This window comes from Gobius niger, assembly GCF_951799975.1.
Source record: "Gobius niger genome assembly, chromosome: 1".
In the NCBI taxonomy this organism is placed as follows: Eukaryota; Metazoa; Chordata; class Actinopteri; order Gobiiformes; family Gobiidae; genus Gobius; species Gobius niger.
The window spans coordinates 63,928,435-63,950,021 of record NC_136852.1 but is presented as its reverse complement, the minus strand read 5'-3'; the positions used below and the strand labels follow the sequence as shown (position 1 = coordinate 63,950,021).

Below are 21,587 nucleotides of genomic sequence, written 5' to 3'. Positions count from 1 at the left end.
GGTAGCCTCTGCTCTCCACTACGCTGCCGTGTGCTCGGCCCCCGGCAGCACAGAGTGGGACCAGAACAGACTGAACAAGCTGGTCAGGAGGGCCAGCTCCGTCCTGGGCTGCCCCCTGGACTCTGTGGAGGAGGTGAGGGACAGGAGGGTATTAGCCAAGCTCACCTCCATCATGGACAACACCTTCCACCCACTGCACGGGACTGTAGAGGAGCTGAGTGTTACTTGAGAGCTGATGGAACAAAATCTTAGCTTCTTTTAAGTAGAAGTAAAAATTACCATTACCTGAGTGAGTGGAGATTAAACCTATGGTGGAGACGGTCCATCATGCGCTCGTTGACTGTCCTCTTTAGCAGAGAAAGAGTTGGTAGATATCCTGGGTAAGGAGAAGAAAAGCCTATCCATTGTTGATGGACCCATCTAAGACCGTGAATTATTTAGATATTTGAAAGAAACTGGACTTTTCTCTCTGCTGAATCCTGTAAGAAGTACAATATAGCTAATGACCATTTACAACACACGCCCGGTAGGTGGCGGCAAATGCACCATGTTGTGGATGCCAGCCGCCATTGAAATCCAAAAGAAGAAGATAGCAGCCCACTTTCGCATCCCTGAATGAATGGATGGTTCGGTGAGGAGGCATCATAACAACCAAGATTTGGGAGGAAATATAATCTTTAAACCCTGATTTCATATGATTTGTCAATGACATTTAATGGCGAGTTATAGCGAAAACAAAATACAGCGAAAAAGCTCGGAGCAACGGTCAACGGCTAGCCAGTGTTAGCACAGCAGCATCCTAAAATGTATGTTCTATACACCATTATTGCGTGTTTAGTTTCTTTTCTCGTTTTGAAGTGGCTAAAAAAGAGGAAGTATTGTACAGATACCAAAAGACTTGATGGGAAAACTGTTCTCATTACAGGTAACAGCTCTTTCAATAGATTTTCTTTTATATCTTCATCATTTGTGATCTTGTATCTTTATCATGTATCTGATTTGACGTTTGACCTAACTAGTGGATAACAAATATGTATATGTTTCTGTTTTCCAGGGGGTAATTCGGGCATAGGAAAAGAGACAGCAGTTGCTCTGGCAAGAAGAGGCGCCCGTGTCATCATTGCCTGTAGAGATGTTGAGAGAGCTGAGAAAGCTGTGAGAGAAATAAAGTTCAGAAGCCATAGTCTCAATGTTGTTCAAATGGAGGTGGACCTGGCCAATCTGCGCTCTGTGAGAGAGTTCTGCAAAAAGTTTCTTCACATCGAAAAGAGGCTTGACATATTGATTAATAATGCAGGTAAGGGAAATAACCTTCTTATCACAGACACAGTACATGATGTCATTGATTATATAGAGTTCATCTGCACATTTGTTTTGGTTTGTACTGTCCCTTAAAACCAAAGTTTAACATATTCCAACTCGATTATACCAATCCTGGACGGATCATTTGGGAAATATGCCACCCCTTTCTCAAGCTATCGTAGACAGTTGTACATTAGCTTGAGCACGGGATGGCACAAGCCCCCTTAAAAGACCAAACATCCTGACTTGTCATATTCTTTCTTTCTTAGGCATGCCAAGTCTTCTGGACTGGACCGACGATGGATTCAGCTTGTGCTTTGGTGTAAACCACTTGGGCCACTTCCTCCTGACTAATTTGCTTCTGCATCGTCTGAAAGAGTGTGCCCCAAGTCGGGTGGTCACACTGACCTGCTCCATTTACAAATACCAGAAGTTGGACTTTCAGGACCTCAACTACAATCTCCTGCCATTCTTCACCTACTGCCGCAGTAAACTGGCCAACATTTACTTCAGTCAAGAGCTGGCTCATATCACCGAAGGGAAAGGAGTCACCTCGTATGCGGTTCACCCAGGTATGCTTGGAGGAAACATATTGAGTCTTAAAGCAGTACTAAGTAACTCTTCCCCCTAGAGGCCATAAGCGCAACTGCAGGTTGCGCTTATGGCGATTTTTTTATTTATTAATTGTCTTGGAGAGTAAATACTACGCTGACAGGAAAGGCGAAGGGAGAGAGGGTTACTGTACATCCAATTATACAATAGAAATATTTTTTTCCACTCAAACTTGGCTGTAAATACTGTTTAAAGTGACGTTAGCCCGCAGTTAGCTTTGCCCGTTAGCATATTCGCTTCTTCTTCGTGATTACATTAGTGTGTATTGCTTTCTCCGCACCGGGGGCAGTCAAGTTGCAAACATGTTTTTTTTCTTGCCAGAGACACCAGGGGGAGATGAAAGACCCTCCAATCATCCCATAAACACTTGTATTACCCCCACAGGGACTAGTACTGCTTTAAGAGATTTATATGTATAGAAATAGGCCACCATTTTTCTATCCCTGAGCTTGGACGAGTTGATACGTACCGGTCTTTGTGTGTGCCTGTGGAAGAGCGTGATAGCTTCAAACTTCACCCTGTTTGGAGCTATAGGAACACATTGGGAGAGGTCAAATGCTAGCAACATCTTTGGTCGTTTTGCATGACTGAGTCCACGCACAAAGACCAGACAGGTACGCATCAACTCGTCTAAGCTCGGGTAAGAACATATCTCAGAATGTAAAAACAGTGGCCTTTTCCTTTTAAGATGTCATATTATTACTGGCCTTAATTTTAGTACCACATTTTTCTATTCTCTTTAGGTTTCGTGCAAAGTGGCTGGACCTGCCACTTCTCCTTCCTGTTTCGCCTGCTGGTGGGGGTGATAATGCGCATGTTCTTTGTGTCGTGTGAGATGGGCGCACAGACTGTGGTCTACTGTGCTGTGTCTGATGAAGCTGCCAAACACAACGGAGGCTACTTTGTTGACTGCAGACCGGCCACTCTGCGGCCGTTTGCGAGAGATCCTGGTGTCGCTAAAAAACTTTGGGAGGCAAGTGAGAGACTGGCCAAGTTGTCCTGAAGGTGCTGTAATGTGGGTCATTTTTTACTGCTTGTTCCACTCATCATTTTCCCTTTTTAATGCATACCCTTAAGAGTGTTATTTGTTTACTTCTATTTTAAAAATTGTTTTTCACTCAAGTTCTTAATTGTTGTTATTATTATTATTATTATTATTAAGACTTTATTAAGGATGCATAAACCATGGTCCATAGAGTAAGAAAATTAAAGAATCACCTGTATTGGAAGATACTATCTAAAATTCCTGCTTAATATAATTAGTACATGTTGTCAACTATTTAAAATAAAAAGCAAAGTCTTGTGTTCGAGTGAAAGCAATCTGCTCTTCTATTTCTCTTTTTATTGATAATACCTTAACACATTTTGTTGAAGTTAGAGAAACACATGTTGCACATAAGAGAACATAGCAATAGAGAACTAGAGGATTAATATTATTATACAAGATAAACCCAAACTGACAAAGGAGAAACTAAAAAATAAAGGCAGAAATGGTTTAACAAACAAACAAAAGAAAAAAACACTTGGAAACAGAAAGTCAGGGTCAGTAAAAAGGGTGAACATAAACAATCCAACTCAGTGTTGTCAGTGCACGGTTGTTAAAAGGCAGTTCAAAAGCGTCTATGTAATACCTCATCAGATCTGACAGCGGCTCTACTTTGTACAGCAGGTGACGCCGGAGTCATGTGAAGCTGCATTTCTTTCTCACACTTCAACTTCACCATGTTTCCTCTACAAAAAGATTCAGTATAAAACGGTTGACAGTAGAAACCGCACTAGATTGTCTCGTGGTTGCTGTAAATGTGCTGTTTTCCCTGTGCTTTATAATATATGGCAGACAGCGCCCTCTGCTGGAGCTCGTGCTGCTACTGTTTGAATCTAGTTTTGCTTCACTGTATGTTTTTTTTTTCTTTTTTTTTTTTCCTGCGCACAGAAGGCAGAACGTTTTTGCACTGACAACATAGAGCACCATAGAAGCATGCAGAATAATCATCACGCCATTATTACCATCACTGTCCGCACGGTAAGCCTCAGGGCTCCAGTCAATATAATCTTCCTAAACATCTTTATTATATCATCTTGAGACAAAAATAGTTATATGCACGTAAAAAGCTGAGAAAATACGTAGAGAAAGGTCGAGTATACCAGCATTCAGTAGAAAATGAACAAAACAAGTAAAAACAGTAAAATAACAAGTGTCCTGTTGACTGTCATGCAAAGAAAATGCCAGCTACACTGCCAGCTACGTCGTTTTTGTGGAATCTCATATTTTACTGCACTATACCAATTTAGAAATAGTCGGCACGTTTGGACTGTCCTGCGTCATCACGACTTTTAGGGGTCACGTTGAGTTAAGCACGATCACTGCTTTCGACCTTTCAACAAGAGATCACACCTATGCATCAGAATGCTACTGTGTGAGACAAGTAGTGTGGCGGTGCAGTGGTTCTCCTTATGGATGATGGACAAATGTCCTGAAGAGTATAGTGCCCAGTTGAAGCGAATAAGTAATTATCAAAGATGTAAATTATGAAATATACCTTAGGCAGCAAACAAAAGAGAGAAAAAAACAAAACAAAATGAGATTTACACCATGTTGGTCGTACCAAAAAAACAAACATGCAGTGCCCAAACTGGGTGTAGAATCTCCTTCAAAACAGCCATGTTCTACACAAAGCAGTGTCCCTTTGAACAATTGCAGACAATACTTTAGTGCATGGGCTGTACAATAAGAAAAAGCAAACATACAAGTACACACTAAAATAAATAAATAAATATTGTATATAAATATAAACCTGAGGACTATTCGCTAAACCAACTTTTCTTTTAAATCTTCACCTGACCATTTGGGACGGACACATGAACTCTGTCCACGGTGTATGAACAGGGTTGAGCTCCCCACAATTGATCACACCTCCACAGGTTTACAGTGATCAGGCCCCCTGGCACAAGCACTTTGTATCATAACAGGCTTTAAACACTTGGTAACATAAAGAAGCAAAAACTTAAAATAAAATAAAAATGACCATGTCATGAATAAGTCCAGGGCTAAAGGCAGGAAACGGATATGTCCTCAAAATCAAGCATTTATGTTTCTTCTCTCACTTACTGGACCAGGATTGTGTCCTTAATAAAGCTCGATGGAGTGACAAATCTTCCGTAAGCTTGTGGAGAGCACACCGACTGCACTGCACATGCACACAACATACACATGTAAACACCCAGCACACACATACTGCAGTCAGACAGACAGTACCCCGAACTAATACCACAGAGCCAAATATGTACACAACTTTGATTCTTCACCTCTGAGCCTACCATGGTTCTTTGACACATCAAATGCTTTAATAAGACACATTAGCACCAGCTTTATGCTCTGAAGATTTCAAAATTCTTAAGTTTGTCAATTTAACCTCCAAAAAGGCCCATTGAAGATCCCCCTCACCTTCTAAAGAGTGCTTAACAGAAACTACAACCTGATTCATGTAATATGATTCGGATTCCAGGACCAATCATTTTACAATTGTAAAACATTTAACCTAAAAAATATGACTTTAGTAATGCTTCCAAGAAAGGTTTTACCTGCATGTGGCTACACAAAATATGTTTTACTCTGTAATGCATTTGATTTCAAACGGCTATTGCGTTTCATTATGTAGAACATTTCATGTTTCAGAGCAGGCAGATACTGACCACACTATGTATAATATAAATAAGCCCATCTACAGGTATTGGCAACAGTTTCTCAGAGCACATTTCTTAAACTGTTTTGAGTCCCTAGACTTGCACTTGGACAGGCTCACATTAATGTTACACACAGACAGTTTTTGCATTGACGCGTAGCACGCTCTGTCCCAAGAATATTAAACAAGATAAAGAAACAAAAAGCACACAAAAAACAAAACATAGTGACTTTGAGTTTGGGCATTGTAGCATATCAAACAATAAGCAAATTACAAAAACTGCCAATATCATTGTCCACTTATAAGCCACAATAGAAAACAGCCACTGCGATTATGGGAAAACATGCTTTCTTAAAAAGAACAGATAACCCTTGACTCTAGAAACCACTGGCATTAAGAATTTGAACTATACAAATTACATATACAATTGCAAATGTGAAATTATAATAATTCTCATAATTATGATAGTAATAGAATTTTCTTTAAAATGTACATACTGTATTTCCAGTGCACTGTTTATGTCACATGTGGATGATTGACACGAGAACAAGAGGGCTATTGTTGTCACACGCTAGGGCAGGGAGAGACCACAGGAAGAAGGAATCACCAATGGTGCTGATCACTCCTCCGTGTGTCAAAAGAGGAGAAAGTCTGGGATCAAGTCGTGTAGATAGCAGTTGATGGGAGCCAGGTGATGGTCAGGTTATGGGAGCAGTACAGAAGAGAAGCATGCTGGGAGTTTAGACCCATGTCTTAGTAATGGTTGCTTTGTTACCGTCTGTCCCTAAAACGACACTGCACCCCTCCCTCCTCTTCTTTCACTTTTCTTTCAGTAGATCACTCATTCCAGACTCAACATGAAAACCACCCTTTAACAAAAAAACAACATTAAAATGTAAACACAGGCTAATTTAGTCGGTTGCTTGTCGTAAAAGGAAATCGTATCAATACCTTACCTCACTGAAGAGGCGCTGCTGGTGCGCCGGAGCAGTGGAAGTGGATGTTCTGCCACTTGCTGTCTCTGCGCTGCCACACACGAGTCTCCTCTGATTGGCTGGAGCGCGGTCTTCCCTGGCCGTCCACATACTGAGTCAAGCGGATGTAAGCGATGCAGGCAGCATCCTCCCCAATCAGGTGCACATGGGGGTTCAAGATGGTGGTGTGGATTGGTTTGCTGTTCTTGGCCAAAACTGTAGAAAGACAATGATACACTGTACATAAATGCAGAGCTCAAGAAGTAAACAGCTTGGAGATAAGTATTATAAGAGCTGTAATGAGCGTAATGTCACAATTATGTTTTGAAATCAATAAATAAGATTTAAAAAATGATAAAGGGTTTAAAGAAACAACAGCCTTACGGTTTTCAAAGTAAAATCTGTGGAAATCCATTCCTTCTACCAGGTTGCCCAGTGCCTCTGGCTCAAAAGATGTCAGCCCAGGATCACAAATCTTACTAAAAAAGACAAAAGTAAACACATTCAAGCCAGATAATGACAAGTGGTTTTGTACAGCATCGGCGTTGATATGCCAGCCAATAACAATAGGTAAAAATGAGGACTCACGCGTAAGCTTCAAAGTCTCCATTGTTGATGGCTTCTATCAGCTGTTCTGTAATCTTGATGATTTCTTGTTTGCGTGCTGTAGTGGACAAAGAAAATGAAATTAAGTTTATGTGTACAACAGGTTTACAACACAGGAGTACAGGCAGTTAGTGAAACAGCACACAAAAGGCTTTCAGCAAACCCCGTGGTCAAACCAGCGCTGTTTTATATCAAATTTTGCGAGGTAGAAAGTAAGTAGCAATTCCACTGTCTCAGAAACCAAGACCACCATCAAACCGAGACACTCAAAACTGCGGCAAAAATCAAACAATTATTTCCAAACATCACACAAGCCTGCAGCAGGTTCAGACTTCTTCAGAGCTGAGGGTCAGTTGGTTAAATTGTTTGCTCACACACAGGCCTCTTTTACAATGAACAGATCCAGTTTTTCTGTTAGTTGATTGAGCAGCAAACCGACAGGGTCATTTCTGTGCTCTATACTCACTCTGGGCGGCAGCTGACGAGGGGCTGGAAAGAGGCTGAGGTGGTGGAGGGGGGTTGGTGTGTGCAGGCATGGGGTTGGGCCTGGCATTGGGCTGGACCACTGAAGCGGCATCACTGTCCGAGGCATGGGCCGCAGGGGCTGTAGTGTGGGCAGTGTGGGCAGTGGGAGGGGTAGCAGGCACCTTACGGACACTGCTTACCAAGTCTGTGAGCCTGGACACTAAAACCGTGTCGTGGGGACAAGAAGGTAATGAGGAACGTCACAGTGCTAAGGAGTGTAATACTGTACTATACTGTGTTAAGTGAGTACTGGGTATTAAGTGTTAGAAATAGGTCAGCCAGGGGCATTTAAGCCTTGTTTTCAGTTACTACAGTTTATAGTGTGTTCACAATGTCAATATAATAATAATACTCTGCCTAACCAAACAAAGTCACAAAGTGAGGTTGCTGCAGTTGGTCAGTTAAAGGTTCAGCAACGCACAAAAAACAAGATCAGCTGACTGCCTGAACATCCTGAATGACCAGGGTATTCCATCAATGGATTTCTACTACCCTGATAGCAGGGACATATTCCAAGATGGCAATGCCAGGATTCATCGAGCTCACATTGTGAAAGAGTGATTCACACATGGATTGGCCACCACAGAGTCCAGATCTTAACCCCATTGAGAATCTTTGGGATGTGCTGGAGAAGGTATTGTGTTGTGGTCACACTCACCCATCATCCATGGTGAATTATTTAAACAATGCCACAACAAATGTGTGCTGTGAACAAAAGCTAAAGGCAGTCCAACCAAACATAAATAAGAAAAAGACCGTGTGACCTCTTTTTTGTGGTTGCTTTTTTTGGCAGGCAGTGTATAAGATGGAGGGCCAAGAAAACTCTATGAGCAGCTAATGTTTTTGAAGAAAAAGGGAATTTCCAACTTTCATGGTTTTCTGTTTTGTGTGTGCATGTGTTGGCTTACTATTGGAGAATTTGGTGTGTTAAAGGTTTACTCTGCGATACCAGCCTCTGTTTAGACCCCCTTCTACAACTTACTCTGCATTGGGACAACAGGGGTGTGCGGTGGGGAGGGGGCAGAGAAGGTCGAGGGGGGTGGGGTGCAGGATCGCCCCTCTCCGTCCGCTGTGGGCCCTGAACCTCTACGCACTGATCCCAGCAGGTCAGCAAACTTTGCAGCTGCTGGGTCGGGATCAAAGGAAAAGTGAGAACGACGGCGCTAACATTGACGGTACACCACACTCCTCTACACACCGCAAAAATGTAAACATGTACGAAGCAACAAGCACACACTGGGTAGCCTCTCTCAACTCTGAACATAAGATGGAGCTAGGGAGTTGTTCTAGTCACACACGGCGTAGGCGAAAGGAGGGAGGATGCCAAAGAACAGGGGTAAAAATACTACAAAGCATCTCAGTGTTCATCCAAAAATATTTGTTGTTGCAGTCACCACGCAATTCGATCATTTCATCAGATTCAGTTTGATGGAATGTGCACGGAATGCCATAACATAACTTTGGGGAGTGTGTGTGCAACGTGTATGTTTTAGTACATGGACTCAGCAAGGGAATGCACGAGGGGATTAATGGAGAAGAAATGACACTGCGGGAGGCCATGCAGACTTACAGTGCACAGCAGACGACGCACCCTGACTACTATCAGACTGGGAGCTTGTGCTGGATTGGGCCTTAAGTAGGCAGTTCCCTGATAACACACACACACGTATATGGCACACACAAGACAACAGTAATGTCAGAAGAATGATCGACACTGGAAAGCGAATATTAGATGACACTGTGTCAGAGCAGGAGACATGGATTAGACATAAAATGCTTTTTTCTGTCACTGGTTATTGGTACAGTGACAGTAGGATTTACAGTAGGAAATGGCTGATCTTGGAGGCTAGGCAGGGTTGGGCCTGGTTAGTACCAGGTGGGATTAGCAGCTAGCTTGGGTGAGTGGTTAGCTGTGGCTACATAGTACATAATTTACCACCACCGAGTGTGGGGAGTGAATGGATAATGACATGAATGACAAACAAGATTTGTCATTCATTCAAAGTGCAAAGAGAGACCATTTTGAAAAGTAAAGCAACTAAAGCATAGCGTGGTGCTGAAAAGTGTAATAATCATGTTATTCCTTGGTAATATCAAAATGATAACATCATAACCCTGATCAGGAAACATGGAAAGCGCTTTCCTGGTAATGCTGTATTATGGAAACAGGGCCACAAAATCAATTATCCGTGGTTATTCCGACAAACAATGCTATGCTATTATCACCCAATAACCCTGTTATTACTGTGTTGTAATGTCAAGAGCAAACCATTATCATCTTCATTATTATAGTGCTGTTTCTCCATTACCAGACCTGTAATGTAGAGCTGCCACTGAGCACAGGATGGATGATTACAGACTTATGGGAAAATGAGAAATGTATGGTACTTATTACAGCTTAAATAATCACCGTCTCAGAAGGGAACACAAGACATGGGCAACCAGAAAACAAACACTATATGATAGAAGATCTGCCTCCTTCAAGATCAGATGCACCAACAGCACACACAGCTATAAAATATCTATATAGAAATGATTATGAATGTCAAATAAAAGTCATCCTTTCAGTTATAAACAAGATTAGGTGACGATGCTATAAAATGTCAAACTGAAAATGACTAACAGCAGGCCCTACAGTACAGCCGCTGTCAAGTATGCTTCACTTTAAAGGCACTGAGAGTTATCACAGATATGTTGTCAGATGCTCCAAACCCCACAGGCGTTAGGTTGCAAACCAGCTGCCAAGCACTCAGTGACCCGACGAGAACTCCTAAACATTCACATGACATCAGACATTCCAGGCTCGGGCCCCACTCTCACCTGGTTCTTGTAGTTTCCTCGACCTCCGCTATCGGCCTGAAGTGTCTCAAGGCGTACAGAACTGTGAAGCCTGAAGTAAGCCCAGGGTGGCGCTAGCAGGACAGTGTAGCCTTAACTCCCCACAGGCGCACTGTTTCCTGATGCTATGACTAAATTTAGACACCTCCCTCTTTAGCCATGACCCTCCTTCCAAGGTGTCCTTGCCCCCTACTCTTTAACAGAGAGGAGTGGGACGGTTGTGCTTTGAAACTTTGAAAACTACAATTAAAGAAATGAAAGCTGACAGTATAATGCAAGTGTATTTTACATCACAGTTATCGAATGTTCTACTATCACTCAAGAGTTTACTTATTTAACTATAAGGAAATGTTACCTGACTTTTACTCTCAAGTTTGATGTTTTAATGTAATGTATGCAATTTCAAGTTCATATCAAGTCTATGCTTGAAAACTAATAAAAAGCTAGTTTTAAGTGTGGTGCAACAACACTGCCATCTGTTGGATATATGAGATAAGGTTTACAAATGTAATTTTGTCCACAATTGTTCTCAGATAGTTGCGACATCAGTAACACATGCACAAATACAATACAGTGCAATTCTATAATTGAACATTTTTTGAGAACTGGACAAATTTAGCATGAGGATAGAGCAACTTCTTAAATTATGGGCAGTCTTTACCGGCTTGTTAGGATGGAAGGACTGGAGATAACATCAATATTACCTTATTAAAGTGAAGACATGTTTATAGTCCAATTGCAAATCCGTACACCAAAGAAATACAGGCTTAGCCCATGAGAGATGAGCCTAAAACAGTGCCTTTGCTACAAACCTTCACACCACCACAAAAATATACATTCAATTGCACCGTGCTCAACCTCTCATTTTATTCTTTTCCACGTCTCTCTTGGTTGGCGCTGGTCGGGGGTTTGCTAAGACAGTGTGACATGTCTGAAAGCCTCTATAGGGAGGAAAAAAGACGGAAGCGAACATTTCGTTCTTCATCCTGACCTGATTTAGATGCATTATATTCAGCCTAGATGTGGAGAACAAGCATTAGAGCAAGGGCTGAGCAGAAACCTTGAATTCTTAAAGCAGCACTCAGATATGCGCACAGCGTATTTCGATGCAGGATATTTTGGAATGCCTGACGCAACATCCCAAAGCTCAACCACAATCCACTGTGACAAACTGGCGTGCTGACACCACACAGACCGGTCGGTATGCGAGAGGCGGGATTCATGGAACTGGGATTACAACAAACACTTTGGGAAAGCCAGGGCACAACTTCCAGACATACAAACAAATGCCTTTTCTAAGCTATGGCCCCAAACAAACGCCGCGGGAGAATATGGTCAGTTTGCAGAGGCGCCAACAGGGGTCAGCAGTCGGTCACCAAAGAGCAGGAATGCCAGCGACTGATTTAGAGTGTCACAAATGCAAGTCAAGCCCCGCACACATGTTGCCATAATCTGGTTTTGTGGCATCAATCATTTACCTCGCAAAATGTCATTTAGTGCTGAAAGCCCGGACCAGAAACTAAACTTTACTTCAAAGAAACACTTAGCAACACAGTCTTGCATTTCGTATCTGTCACATCTGTTTTAATTGAGTGTTTGAATACACTTTGCCACTTTTTTTTTATCTTACCTTTCACATCTTCATCCTCCACTGTGGTGTTGCTGCTGTCCGATGATTCCTGAAACAAGAGAGTAAGTTTAGGACAAATACAATGCGCTACATGAATGGAAGTGAAGATTATTATAGACCTTTTTTATATATATATTTAGATTGTATCATGTAGAAGTCTGATATCATAATCAAAGTTTTGATCAAATTTGACAAATTCAAAGCTTTTATTGCCCTCAATAAAAGCTGTGCTCTATTTAAACAGTCACTGGTCTATGGTGAATAACATCTTGCCCATAACACGGAGCAGCCCACTCTGTATACACTTGACTGAAGAGTAATTCAATACATAAATATAACATGTAAAATTTCAGCATCAGACTTCAACATAATCACAACGACATCAATCAAGGGGAATGAACAACGACACAGACCAGGTGATATGTTTCAAAGCAGTAGCCCCCCTTTACGTCTGTATTCGTCTCAGCTTGGTATTTGGCTGTAGCGCACTCTACGTGGGCTTTCTGCTAAGTCATGCTTTTCCCAGCACCGGTTCCGGCCCCCTGCCTGGCTGTCTGTCGGTTCACAGGCCACGGCCGTTGGAGCTGTGAGCTTTAAACTCCAATTAGCAGATAAAGTGGGCCTAAATTCCCCGGCACGTCAAGGAGAGATGAAAGGCTCCTGTGACCTCATTATGGATACACTGTACGTGATCGAGAGGCAAATTACATGCGCCAGGAAACGTGTTTTACAGGAACGAGATTTAAAAAAAGAGAAAAAAGTATGACAGGAAGTGACAGGTGAGGTACAAAGGAGAATTATCTAGAAAGTTTGTTATTATAAAAATTCAAAAACAATAATCCCCTATGGCACATGTCATGACTGCATTTAGATTTACACAGGCTTGTTTTGCAGGCAAGTGTTCCACGCACAGCCAAATCTATTGCATTTCACTCATCCTTCAATACCAGCAGGGCAACTTGTCAGAAGCAATGTGCATCAATAGTGTAGCACATGGGGAGCGAACCCTTATCAAGACCTAGAGCGAAGTTACGAGGAGTAAGTAGCAATGTATTATTAGACTATTGTGCATGGGTTTTGGTCAGGGGTGTCCAAACAATGTCTTAAGTTTAGACTGGATGACTGAGGGCCTGTATTGCCGGGGTCCATAATCAAAAGCACCGGTAAAACATGTTTTGATTGGGAATATACTATTGAAGAAACTTTTTTCCAGCGAATGAAAAATAATGAGCTTGACAGGACTGTAGCCTCATAAAAACAGCTTACACTTGTATTGCACTTTACAAGCCTGTGTCACAAGTTTCTACTACTACTGCTACTCTTCTAGCCACAGGGGTAAACTGTCCATTAACCACGTGGCTATAATGTGTTGTTTATATCCTGATCTCTTTATGTCAGTGTCCTCTGCTGGACGCGTGTGGAATTCTTTACTTTCTTTACCTAAAGGGACATACAAGGAGTTTAAAAATGTTGAAATTAAGTATATTCCTCCCCCTACATGTTCCAGCAATGTCCTAATGTGTAGAATGAGCCCCGACCTATTCACCACAACTGCCTCTAAAATCCTGCACTGCTTAATATAGAACCTGCAGTTACGCGAGACTTGAGGTGGCAGTAGTAAGCATAAAAATTACAACTTGCATCTAGTCCCTTTAAGCTGCCCCCTAGTGGCAGGAGTGAGCATTCTGGTTATTTCTTTAAAAATGCATAACTCTGCACAGCAATGGGCTAGATACGCTCTTTTTTTGACATACTCAGGAATTCAATTGAATCATCTTCAATTGAAAGTGCTTGTTGGAGACCCCAGTTTAGACTCTAAACTATGAAGCCCTGAATCATCCAGTTGAGTTGCCCCAAATGGAACATCCAAATTTGACTTTCTCCTGTGAGCCGAGGTACGCCACCCCCAAATACTATATACATTTGGACACCCCTGTTTTAGGTTGAAGGCAAGGACAGGGGGGACCAGAAGAAACCTACCAAGACACAGGGAGAACAAATTGCAGTCAAGCTTGTCCATCGTTCCAACACTGATCTAACCAAAGACCGATCTAGTGCTAGATGAATAAACAGTGCCTGAATAAAATGCCCCGTCTTGTACAATCACACACAAGCAAGTTATGCAGATTACTCTGACCAAACCAAAATGTTATTCCATTATGCTAACAACGTGCCTCAAGCAGGTGCGAAACAATTTCACTGGCTCAAAGATTTCTAATGTTTAGTTTTGGTTAGTCACCCCAAGCCCTGGTATATATACATGCGCTTTTATAGCACACGCTACAATGAGTAAGTGTCATTTCCTTCTCACAACATTACAGGGGTATAGTAAAGGGTGAAGCAAATCCTGAGCACACAGGGCCATAGCTCCCACACTGATGCAGAGTGCGATGAAAAAGAGGAGAGGAATGGCAGTAGAGAGAAAATGCCGGGGCATCTTGAATGGCATATACCTTTGTCCCGTCCACCGGATTGTGGATGACAGTTGTCTGAGGTTCCTGGAGGGGGAGGGAGGACGGGGGCAGGTGGAGGAGCATGGCACATATGAGATAAAGGAGAAAATAGGGAAAGTGAAGTGGAGAGAGAAACAAATAAGACGCTTATGGCAAAAAAGGTATAAAAGTGAACAGCGAGGAAACAAAGATAGTGATATGAATGTTAGATGAAACAGAAAGTGCTTGTTAAAGTTGGCAGAGGAGCGAGTCATTCTCTGAAGCGGCGGAGTGGGCGGATGAGCTGAAAAGTGTAATTTGAAGTCGCTTCTGTTCTCTTCGCAGTCTCAAGGCAGAGCACACGGAGCAGGGGATAGATAGATAAGATAAGATAAGATAAGATAAGATAGACAAGATAGATAGACACGATAGATAGATAGATAGATAGATAGATAGATAGATAGATAGATAGATAGATAGATAGATAGATAGATAGATAGATAGATAGATAGATAGATAGATAGATAGATAGATAGATAGATAGATAGATAGATGGCGAGAGAGAGAGAGCAAGTGCCCTGGGTCAAGTGTCTGCCATGAGGAGCTCCGTGCTCACACAGCGGACAGCGAAACCATTCTGTCATTGCCCCCAGAAAAACATAAACAGCTCTTTAATCTCAATGTTGCTCGGCTAAGTTTAATGAAGGCACTGAATAACACTTTTGATACAGTGGCTGCTTCACACACACACACGCACGCACATAAAAGCCAGAATTGCTGAACAGACAATCTTTTTTAGAGAAAGAAAAAATATGTATTATAGTAGTTATTATAGTATCAAATACACTATTTCACATTTCCCAGAGAAACTGCATTTGTAGGCAAAGTTTTGGAAAGGATGTATACAGGCTACACAATATTTACAAAAGTTCTGTTCTGACATATCCAGTGCAGCCCTCCCTGTACAAGCAACACCTCTCTCAGCTGCCTGCCGTCTGACAGAATGTGCCTGCTTCTGTGCGGTGAGTGACACGCACTGCTGCCCTCCCTCAATCGCTCCCCATCACCCCTTTTCCAGGAAGTGACACCTCTATGATGACCGATCTTGCGCTGTCTCCCCAATAAAGACGCGGTAGTTGTCAGAGCAACTGTCACCCACGGAAACGAGAACTAAGGTGAGAGAAAATGCTTTGAGAGAACAAAGTACAAGGGGGCCTGCAGATTAGGAGAGGCTCGGGGCAATGTTTATGAGTTCCACTATATTTAGAAAATCAAGTAAAAACTACTTGTAATAATTTTCTATAGATTGTTCCAAAATCTAAACATGAATGCAATAAATCCCAAGAAACTCAGCCAAGCAAAGATGGCGTTCACGTGCCAAAGAACTGCACAGTAAATAGCTGACATCCCCTAGCAACAGCTTTAGAGACCACAGCCATCTTCCCACACTCTTATCCCTTCAAGGAACAGGGGAAAAAAGCCATGTTGCCTCAGCGGATGCGCCCACACTTCTCCGCACACTTGTAAGCATCAAAATCCTGATTAAAAACGTTTTGTGCCCATATTGCACGTGCTGCAACAGCAGACATTCACAAACGAATATCACCACAATAACACCACATTTACTATGAACATACATGTTGCTTGCCTGGTTATTATGTCTATTGGAAACGCAAATGAAAAACATTATTGGACTGTGTAAGTATTTGCACCAAACCCAAGACATCACCCTGAGGAGGATGATGAAAAGATGAAAACTTCATCACTTATTTTGCCAATAAATAAATGAATTTTCTTCGCTGCGTGACGCCTAAGAACAGCATGTAGTTGTATGCACTTTCCTGAAACAGACATATTGTCATGAGATGCCTCGTGGAGCCCTGCAGCTAGTGTGACAAAGCTATATTTAGTGTACAGCAGAGGCAACACATATACCCCAACTTGTCCAAGTCTTCAGCTGTGTTGCATGTCTAAGTAGGTGAGATCATTAGTTGGACCTTGGACTCCGTCTCGTTGCCAGCTATTTATTCTTGAGCGTGGCTTCTGGCCTAGGCATATAAATGGCACTTGAATAGACTAATGCAGTTGTTCTGCCCTAATAGCTCCAGTGCAACACAAGACTATGAAAAATGCAGCACACAATAAACCTTTTACTAATACACAATGCGATACACAGAGCTCACTATGTGCTAATGTTGATGAATCATCTTGAATTCTGACTGTTGCTGTCGGCAGTGCTCGATTGTGCTGATTGGCAGCTTTGCTTCTGTCAGTCTAGCTCAGAGCAGCTGTGGCTACATATGAAGCTTGTATGGGAATATGAATAATATAATGCATAAAGCTACTTGAAACATCTCGAAAAGCCCACATAAGTCTGATGTGTAAATACAATTATAAGTGACTGAGACCTCAATACCAATAAAACTAACACCAATATATTTCTGAACCTATTTACTAAATAACTAAATAACTAAATAAAAATATGTACATTGTAGTTTACCCTACTGGTAACACTTTATAATAACTACGCCTTATTTAATCATGAACTATTCATTAATTAAATGTGACTCAGACTTAATTACAATAGTAATTCATAACTTAACTTCCAATGAATAGCTCATCAAATACTTTAGTTATGCATTAGTTTTTAACACTTAATAAACTATGAATACTGACAAACTAATAATGTATAAAAGCATTTTTGCTATATTTGCCCATTATTTAATCATACATCAATGATTATTTGATTAGATGTATAAATCATTACTAATTCAGACAGCAAGTAGGTATTTTTGTCTATTCAGGCTTTATTACATATTTGTTAAAGATATTTTAGTGTGTACTAATATTGCAATGCGTGTCTAGTTCAGCCAGTTATAAACCGTTCATAGTTTATTAAATATGAAAAACTAATAAATAGCAAAGTATTTGAAGAGCTATTCATTAGAAGTTAAGCATTAATTACTATAGTAGTTAGGTTGTAATACATGACTAATGAATAGTTCATGATAAATGTTGTAGTTATTCCAAAGTGAAACTGAGTTTGGGTCTTGTAAGGCAACTTGTTCCCCATCGCGTAATACTTTATTATTCTATTAAGACATCACAACATAATTTCTGAAATCCATGACTACAGCAGCTCCACATTGTTCCCATGCCTCAGTAAAACCATGCAGCTGACAATGCCTATATTGGAACCACTTCTACACACTTTTACAAAAACTGCCCTAGCCTATTCATACTACTCCAGCAGTACGAGTTTGCAAATCAGTGTCGCAGCCTACAGGTGCTAGCTGTCTGTTCCTCTTCACCAAACTTTCACTCAGCGCTATACGGCGGAGCAGCACAGCATCAATCTGAACGCATGTCACTTGGCCTTCTCTGCCAAATATTCACGGACACCACCTGCTGGCTTTCCCCTATGACCACTGTGGACAAAAAAGATCAGGCACAGACGGGCACATATCAAACAACAAACAAGAAGCGAAGGGTAAAAGGGGGCCTGGAAGGAAGAGGAATAGGGTGCTGGAGGGGAAGGAGGACAGACAGAATGTACACGATCACAGACACAGGAAGAAAGGGGCAGAGGAGGCGGTAAATACCAGAGCAGGTGAAGGGACGTTTCCTTTGGGGCTGGTGACTATGCTGTTTTTGGTGCTGTTTGTCTGGGGCTGTGCAGGAGAAAGGAAGAGGGGGGGAAAGGAGACACAACCACAGTGTTAAGTGCAAGGCATCTTTAACCTCTTAACCCCCACCTTAACCGAGCACATTTTCTCCAGTTCAGTCAGGCCAGGCCTCATTTCAAGATCTAAGATTAATCCTTGTGTTGTCTTAACTTTTTTTGTCGTTACAGAAGCCAGTAGCCCTGTGCCACTAAGCAACTAGGATGCACCAGTTTAGTAGAAGTTTGCTTCCTTGATAGATGAGCCCAATACTCAGAATATATGGTTCAAAAGGGTCCTTTATTTTGCCGTGTAACACGGTAAAAAGATTGTTTCTCCTCATAGGTGCAACACATCACACCCTGATTGCCTCCATTAAATAGGCAGAGGTCACACCCTTTACACAGCAGCGACACCTAGAGGCCAGGTGGTGCGTTTTTGTTGCTTTGTTGTCGCCTGTTTTGCAACATTTTTGCCACTTTTTCGCTGCGTATTTGTTGCGTTTTTTTCAACTTTTGTCGCCTGTTTTGCTTCCTGTTTGTCATGTTTTTGTCGCCTTTTTGATGCTTTTTCATCACATTTAAGTCGCCTGTTTTGCTGCGTTTTTATAGCTCTTTAGATGTATTTTTTTGCTGTGTTTTCATCCTCATTTACATCTCGAATGGGAGAAAAATGTGCTCGCATAAGGCGGTGGTTAAGAGGTAGTGGTGATGGAATCTGCCAGCAAGAGGAAAAAACTGATTGATGACTGTGGCGGTGGTTAGTTTGAGAACGAAAATGCAAAATGTAGTCTCAGAAAAAGGCAGTGTGGTTTTATGGTTGAAAAAGCTGTCCTTTGTTATGCAGTGGGTGAAAAGCTCTTGCTGTCCTACCAAACGCCGCGTTCCTCAAGTCATCATTTTCTCTTTTCTAGAACAACAACCCAACCAATAACGCGAAAACATTGAGTGGACTTTTATTGTAGACAGCCTACGACACTGTGCAATATTTAGGCCGTCTAATCAGCCTCGATAAGCCACTTGTGTGAGGTGGGATGGATTATCTCGGTAAAGGAGAGGCTCTCACTAAGATGGATTTAGACCGGTTTGTGAGCAACATTTGAGAGAAACAAGTGTTTTGTGTGTGTGCAGAAAATGCTTTATATCTTTGAGTTGAGCATATGACACATGGGAGGAAAAACAAAAATGCTGCGTTTATATGTAAGTTCAGTGTAGGTATGAGACTTAGATTAGAGACACCGTATTGCAGTGAAGACACACATTAAACGCTCACACACAACAACAAACACAACTCCTGTAGTAAACATCTTTTGTGTGCTTAAACTTAAAACTCCTTTCAAAGAATTTTCCTAAAAGCTTAAACCGTGCCAGATAAAAAATAAGGGGGGAAAAGGTTAATGGAGACAAACAGAATAAGCAATTCATCTTGTGGGACTTGTTCCAAAGACTTGCTGTGGCAGAACGTATGAAAATGGGGTGGATAGACAAGGTGAAGCCTGGCTTATCCCAGGAAAGCACCTGGTCAGAAAGAACAGGAATAAAGTTGAAGTGTCTAAATTCAGCACAAAGAGGAGCCCCGTGAGAGTCAGGGTGGATTGACTGAGGATCAAGAGAGCTGTGAAAGAGCAGTTTCAGCTTCAAAGGAAAAGATGACCGCAAAAAAGGGCAGCTTTACAGTGTGCAAGGAGAGGCTTCAAGGGTTCTTTTTACTCAAAGCTATGGTCAAGTTCCTTTGTGGGTATCTATCTGAATAAAAAGGCACATAAAGCTGTTGTACATTAAGGCTGAACTGTCTTGAGTTGCGTATAATGGAGGTACTTTCTAGAGATATAGATTATTTGGAGTCATAATAGGCTGAGATTTCCCAGGTGGTTATAAAAGCACGTTGTAGGTCGCTCAGAGCGGGAAAAAAGGTCAAAGAAAAACAAAAAAATGACATGCTCACCATGTACTGGACAGTGGAGCTGGACTTGCGTTTCTGTCCCAGAGACGGATCGTTTAATTCACAGATGGAATGGAAAAAAAATAAATCAAATGACGATGAATGGTGAATACAGTGAACACACAAGGCAACAAGAAAAGGTACATCTCGCCATCTACTCCATCACTCTGGAGATCAGTATAAGCGAAATGTAAGTCTTCCTTCTCTGACTATTAAAATGCCACCGGAAAGTCAGAAAGAGCAAACAGAAGGAGCTGCAAGCTGAAGCAACCTGAAGAAGAGGAAGAGGTAGATACTGCCAAAGGAAAATGGATGATGCTTGCAAAAATGTAAACACCAAGATTTGTTTTTGAAGCTGCGATGCGTGAGGATTTGCATGGTGCTTACATTGTTTGGGCAGACAAAAAGGATAAAGCCACAGGGGGATCGTCATGAATAAAAAGAGATTGAAGAGGATTTGGGGGTGTTGACCGCTGGAGCTGAGCAGGTGCCGCCCCACACTGATGGACGGTCTCTGAGAACATAAGCACACATAAGAAGGAGATAGGGGCTACGAGAGAAAAGAGGAGCGGAAGTGAGCCGCAGAGCAAAGAGGTTTTGGGGCGAGTGTGTAGGGAGCCTGTTGCTAGGCGATGAGCGCGCCGCAGTGGAAGTATAAGCGTCTATTTCTGTCATCCGAGTTTCCAGGGTCCAGACTGGCAGCTATTCCTGGAACGGGGAGTCGCATTCCCGGTTGTAGTGAGTTAGGAGAACACACACACAGCTGCACAGAACCAAGTCGCACACACACACACACACACACACACACACACACTCTTCCTTGTGACAAACCAATGTGACGGGTGTGTAACAGGAAAACAGACCTGGGCACATGATGTACGGAGCTAAGAAAAACCACGTGGGCTCGCTGCTGGTGGTGATGGTGCATGCGCGCTGAGGATGCTGTGTGGGATGTGTTCCTGCGGCGCGGTGATGTGTGAGCGTGGGATGCACAGGGCTTCATTAAAGGATGAGGAGGGATGGGTGCGGGGTTAAAGACCAGATGGGGTGAGCAGGAAGAAGGAAACGCAGGGAGTGAAGAGAGGACGAGTCTAAGATGAGAGGAAGTGATGGAGAGAGAGGCAGCGTGGCACAGATGGTTATGCTTGATAATGGTTACAGATGGAGAGGTGGCAATGAGCTGAATAATGCCAGAGTTAAATAAAAGAATGCTTTGGGAAAGATGTGCCGCCTGAGGCTTGTGTGCGGGCGAATGAATAGAACTTTATATAGCACTCTGATAGATATTAAACATGTGACACAGAAATTGGTTATATTCTATATACAGTATTTAAGTATTAAATTAATTTGGTATTATATACAATATTTTTTGTATTGATTTA

At 42.0% G+C, this 21,587-nt stretch overlaps 2 protein-coding genes across 9 annotated transcripts in view; one reads left to right on the top strand and one right to left on the bottom strand.

The window, feature by feature from the left end:
* The first annotated feature begins 607 nt into the window (after window positions 1–607).
* On the top strand, window positions 608–2,974 carry LOC306974015 (retinol dehydrogenase 14). Its single transcript, XM_079571120.1, has 4 exons — window positions 608–925; window positions 1,055–1,297; window positions 1,572–1,874; window positions 2,658–2,974. Exons 1-4 carry the CDS (start codon window positions 805–807, stop codon window positions 2,915–2,917), a joined length of 927 nt encoding a protein of 308 aa, XP_079427246.1. The 5' UTR covers window positions 608–804; the 3' UTR covers window positions 2,918–2,974.
* Window positions 2,975–4,360: 1,386 nt separating this feature from the next.
* camk2b1 (calcium/calmodulin-dependent protein kinase (CaM kinase) II beta 1) overlaps window positions 4,361–21,587 on the bottom strand; it is a 53,843-nt gene continuing 36,616 nt past the window's right edge. For 5 of the 8 annotated variants that reach the window (XM_079571879.1, XM_079571882.1, XM_079571883.1 and 2 more), the window contains 7 exons: window positions 18,205–18,273; window positions 14,624–14,668; window positions 12,171–12,219; window positions 7,160–7,235; window positions 6,956–7,050; window positions 6,554–6,787; window positions 4,361–6,466 (listed from right to left, as the gene is read on the bottom strand). In XM_079571879.1, coding sequence (XP_079428005.1) covers window positions 6,555–6,787; window positions 6,956–7,050; window positions 7,160–7,235; window positions 12,171–12,219; window positions 14,624–14,668; window positions 18,205–18,273 — 567 coding nt within the window. In that variant the 3' untranslated portion in view covers window positions 4,361–6,466; window position 6,554. The remainder of the gene's footprint in view (window positions 6,467–6,553; window positions 6,788–6,955; window positions 7,051–7,159; window positions 7,236–12,170; window positions 12,220–14,623; window positions 14,669–18,204; window positions 18,274–21,587) is intronic. The other 3 variants (XM_079571885.1, XM_079571880.1, XM_079571884.1) reach the window with 1 other exon arrangement.

Excerpts from the sequence above, each read along its gene's own strand:
- LOC306974015 (XM_079571120.1), top strand. The coding sequence starts at position 805 with ATGTATGTTCTATACACCATTATTGCGTGTTTAGTTTCTTTTCTCGTT. Across the intron at positions 926-1,054 it reads GAAAACTGTTCTCATTACAG|GGGGTAATTCGGGCATAGGA; the intron begins GTAACAGCTCTT and ends TCTGTTTTCCAG. Across the intron at positions 1,875-2,657 it reads CTCGTATGCGGTTCACCCAG|GTTTCGTGCAAAGTGGCTGG; the intron begins GTATGCTTGGAG and ends TATTCTCTTTAG.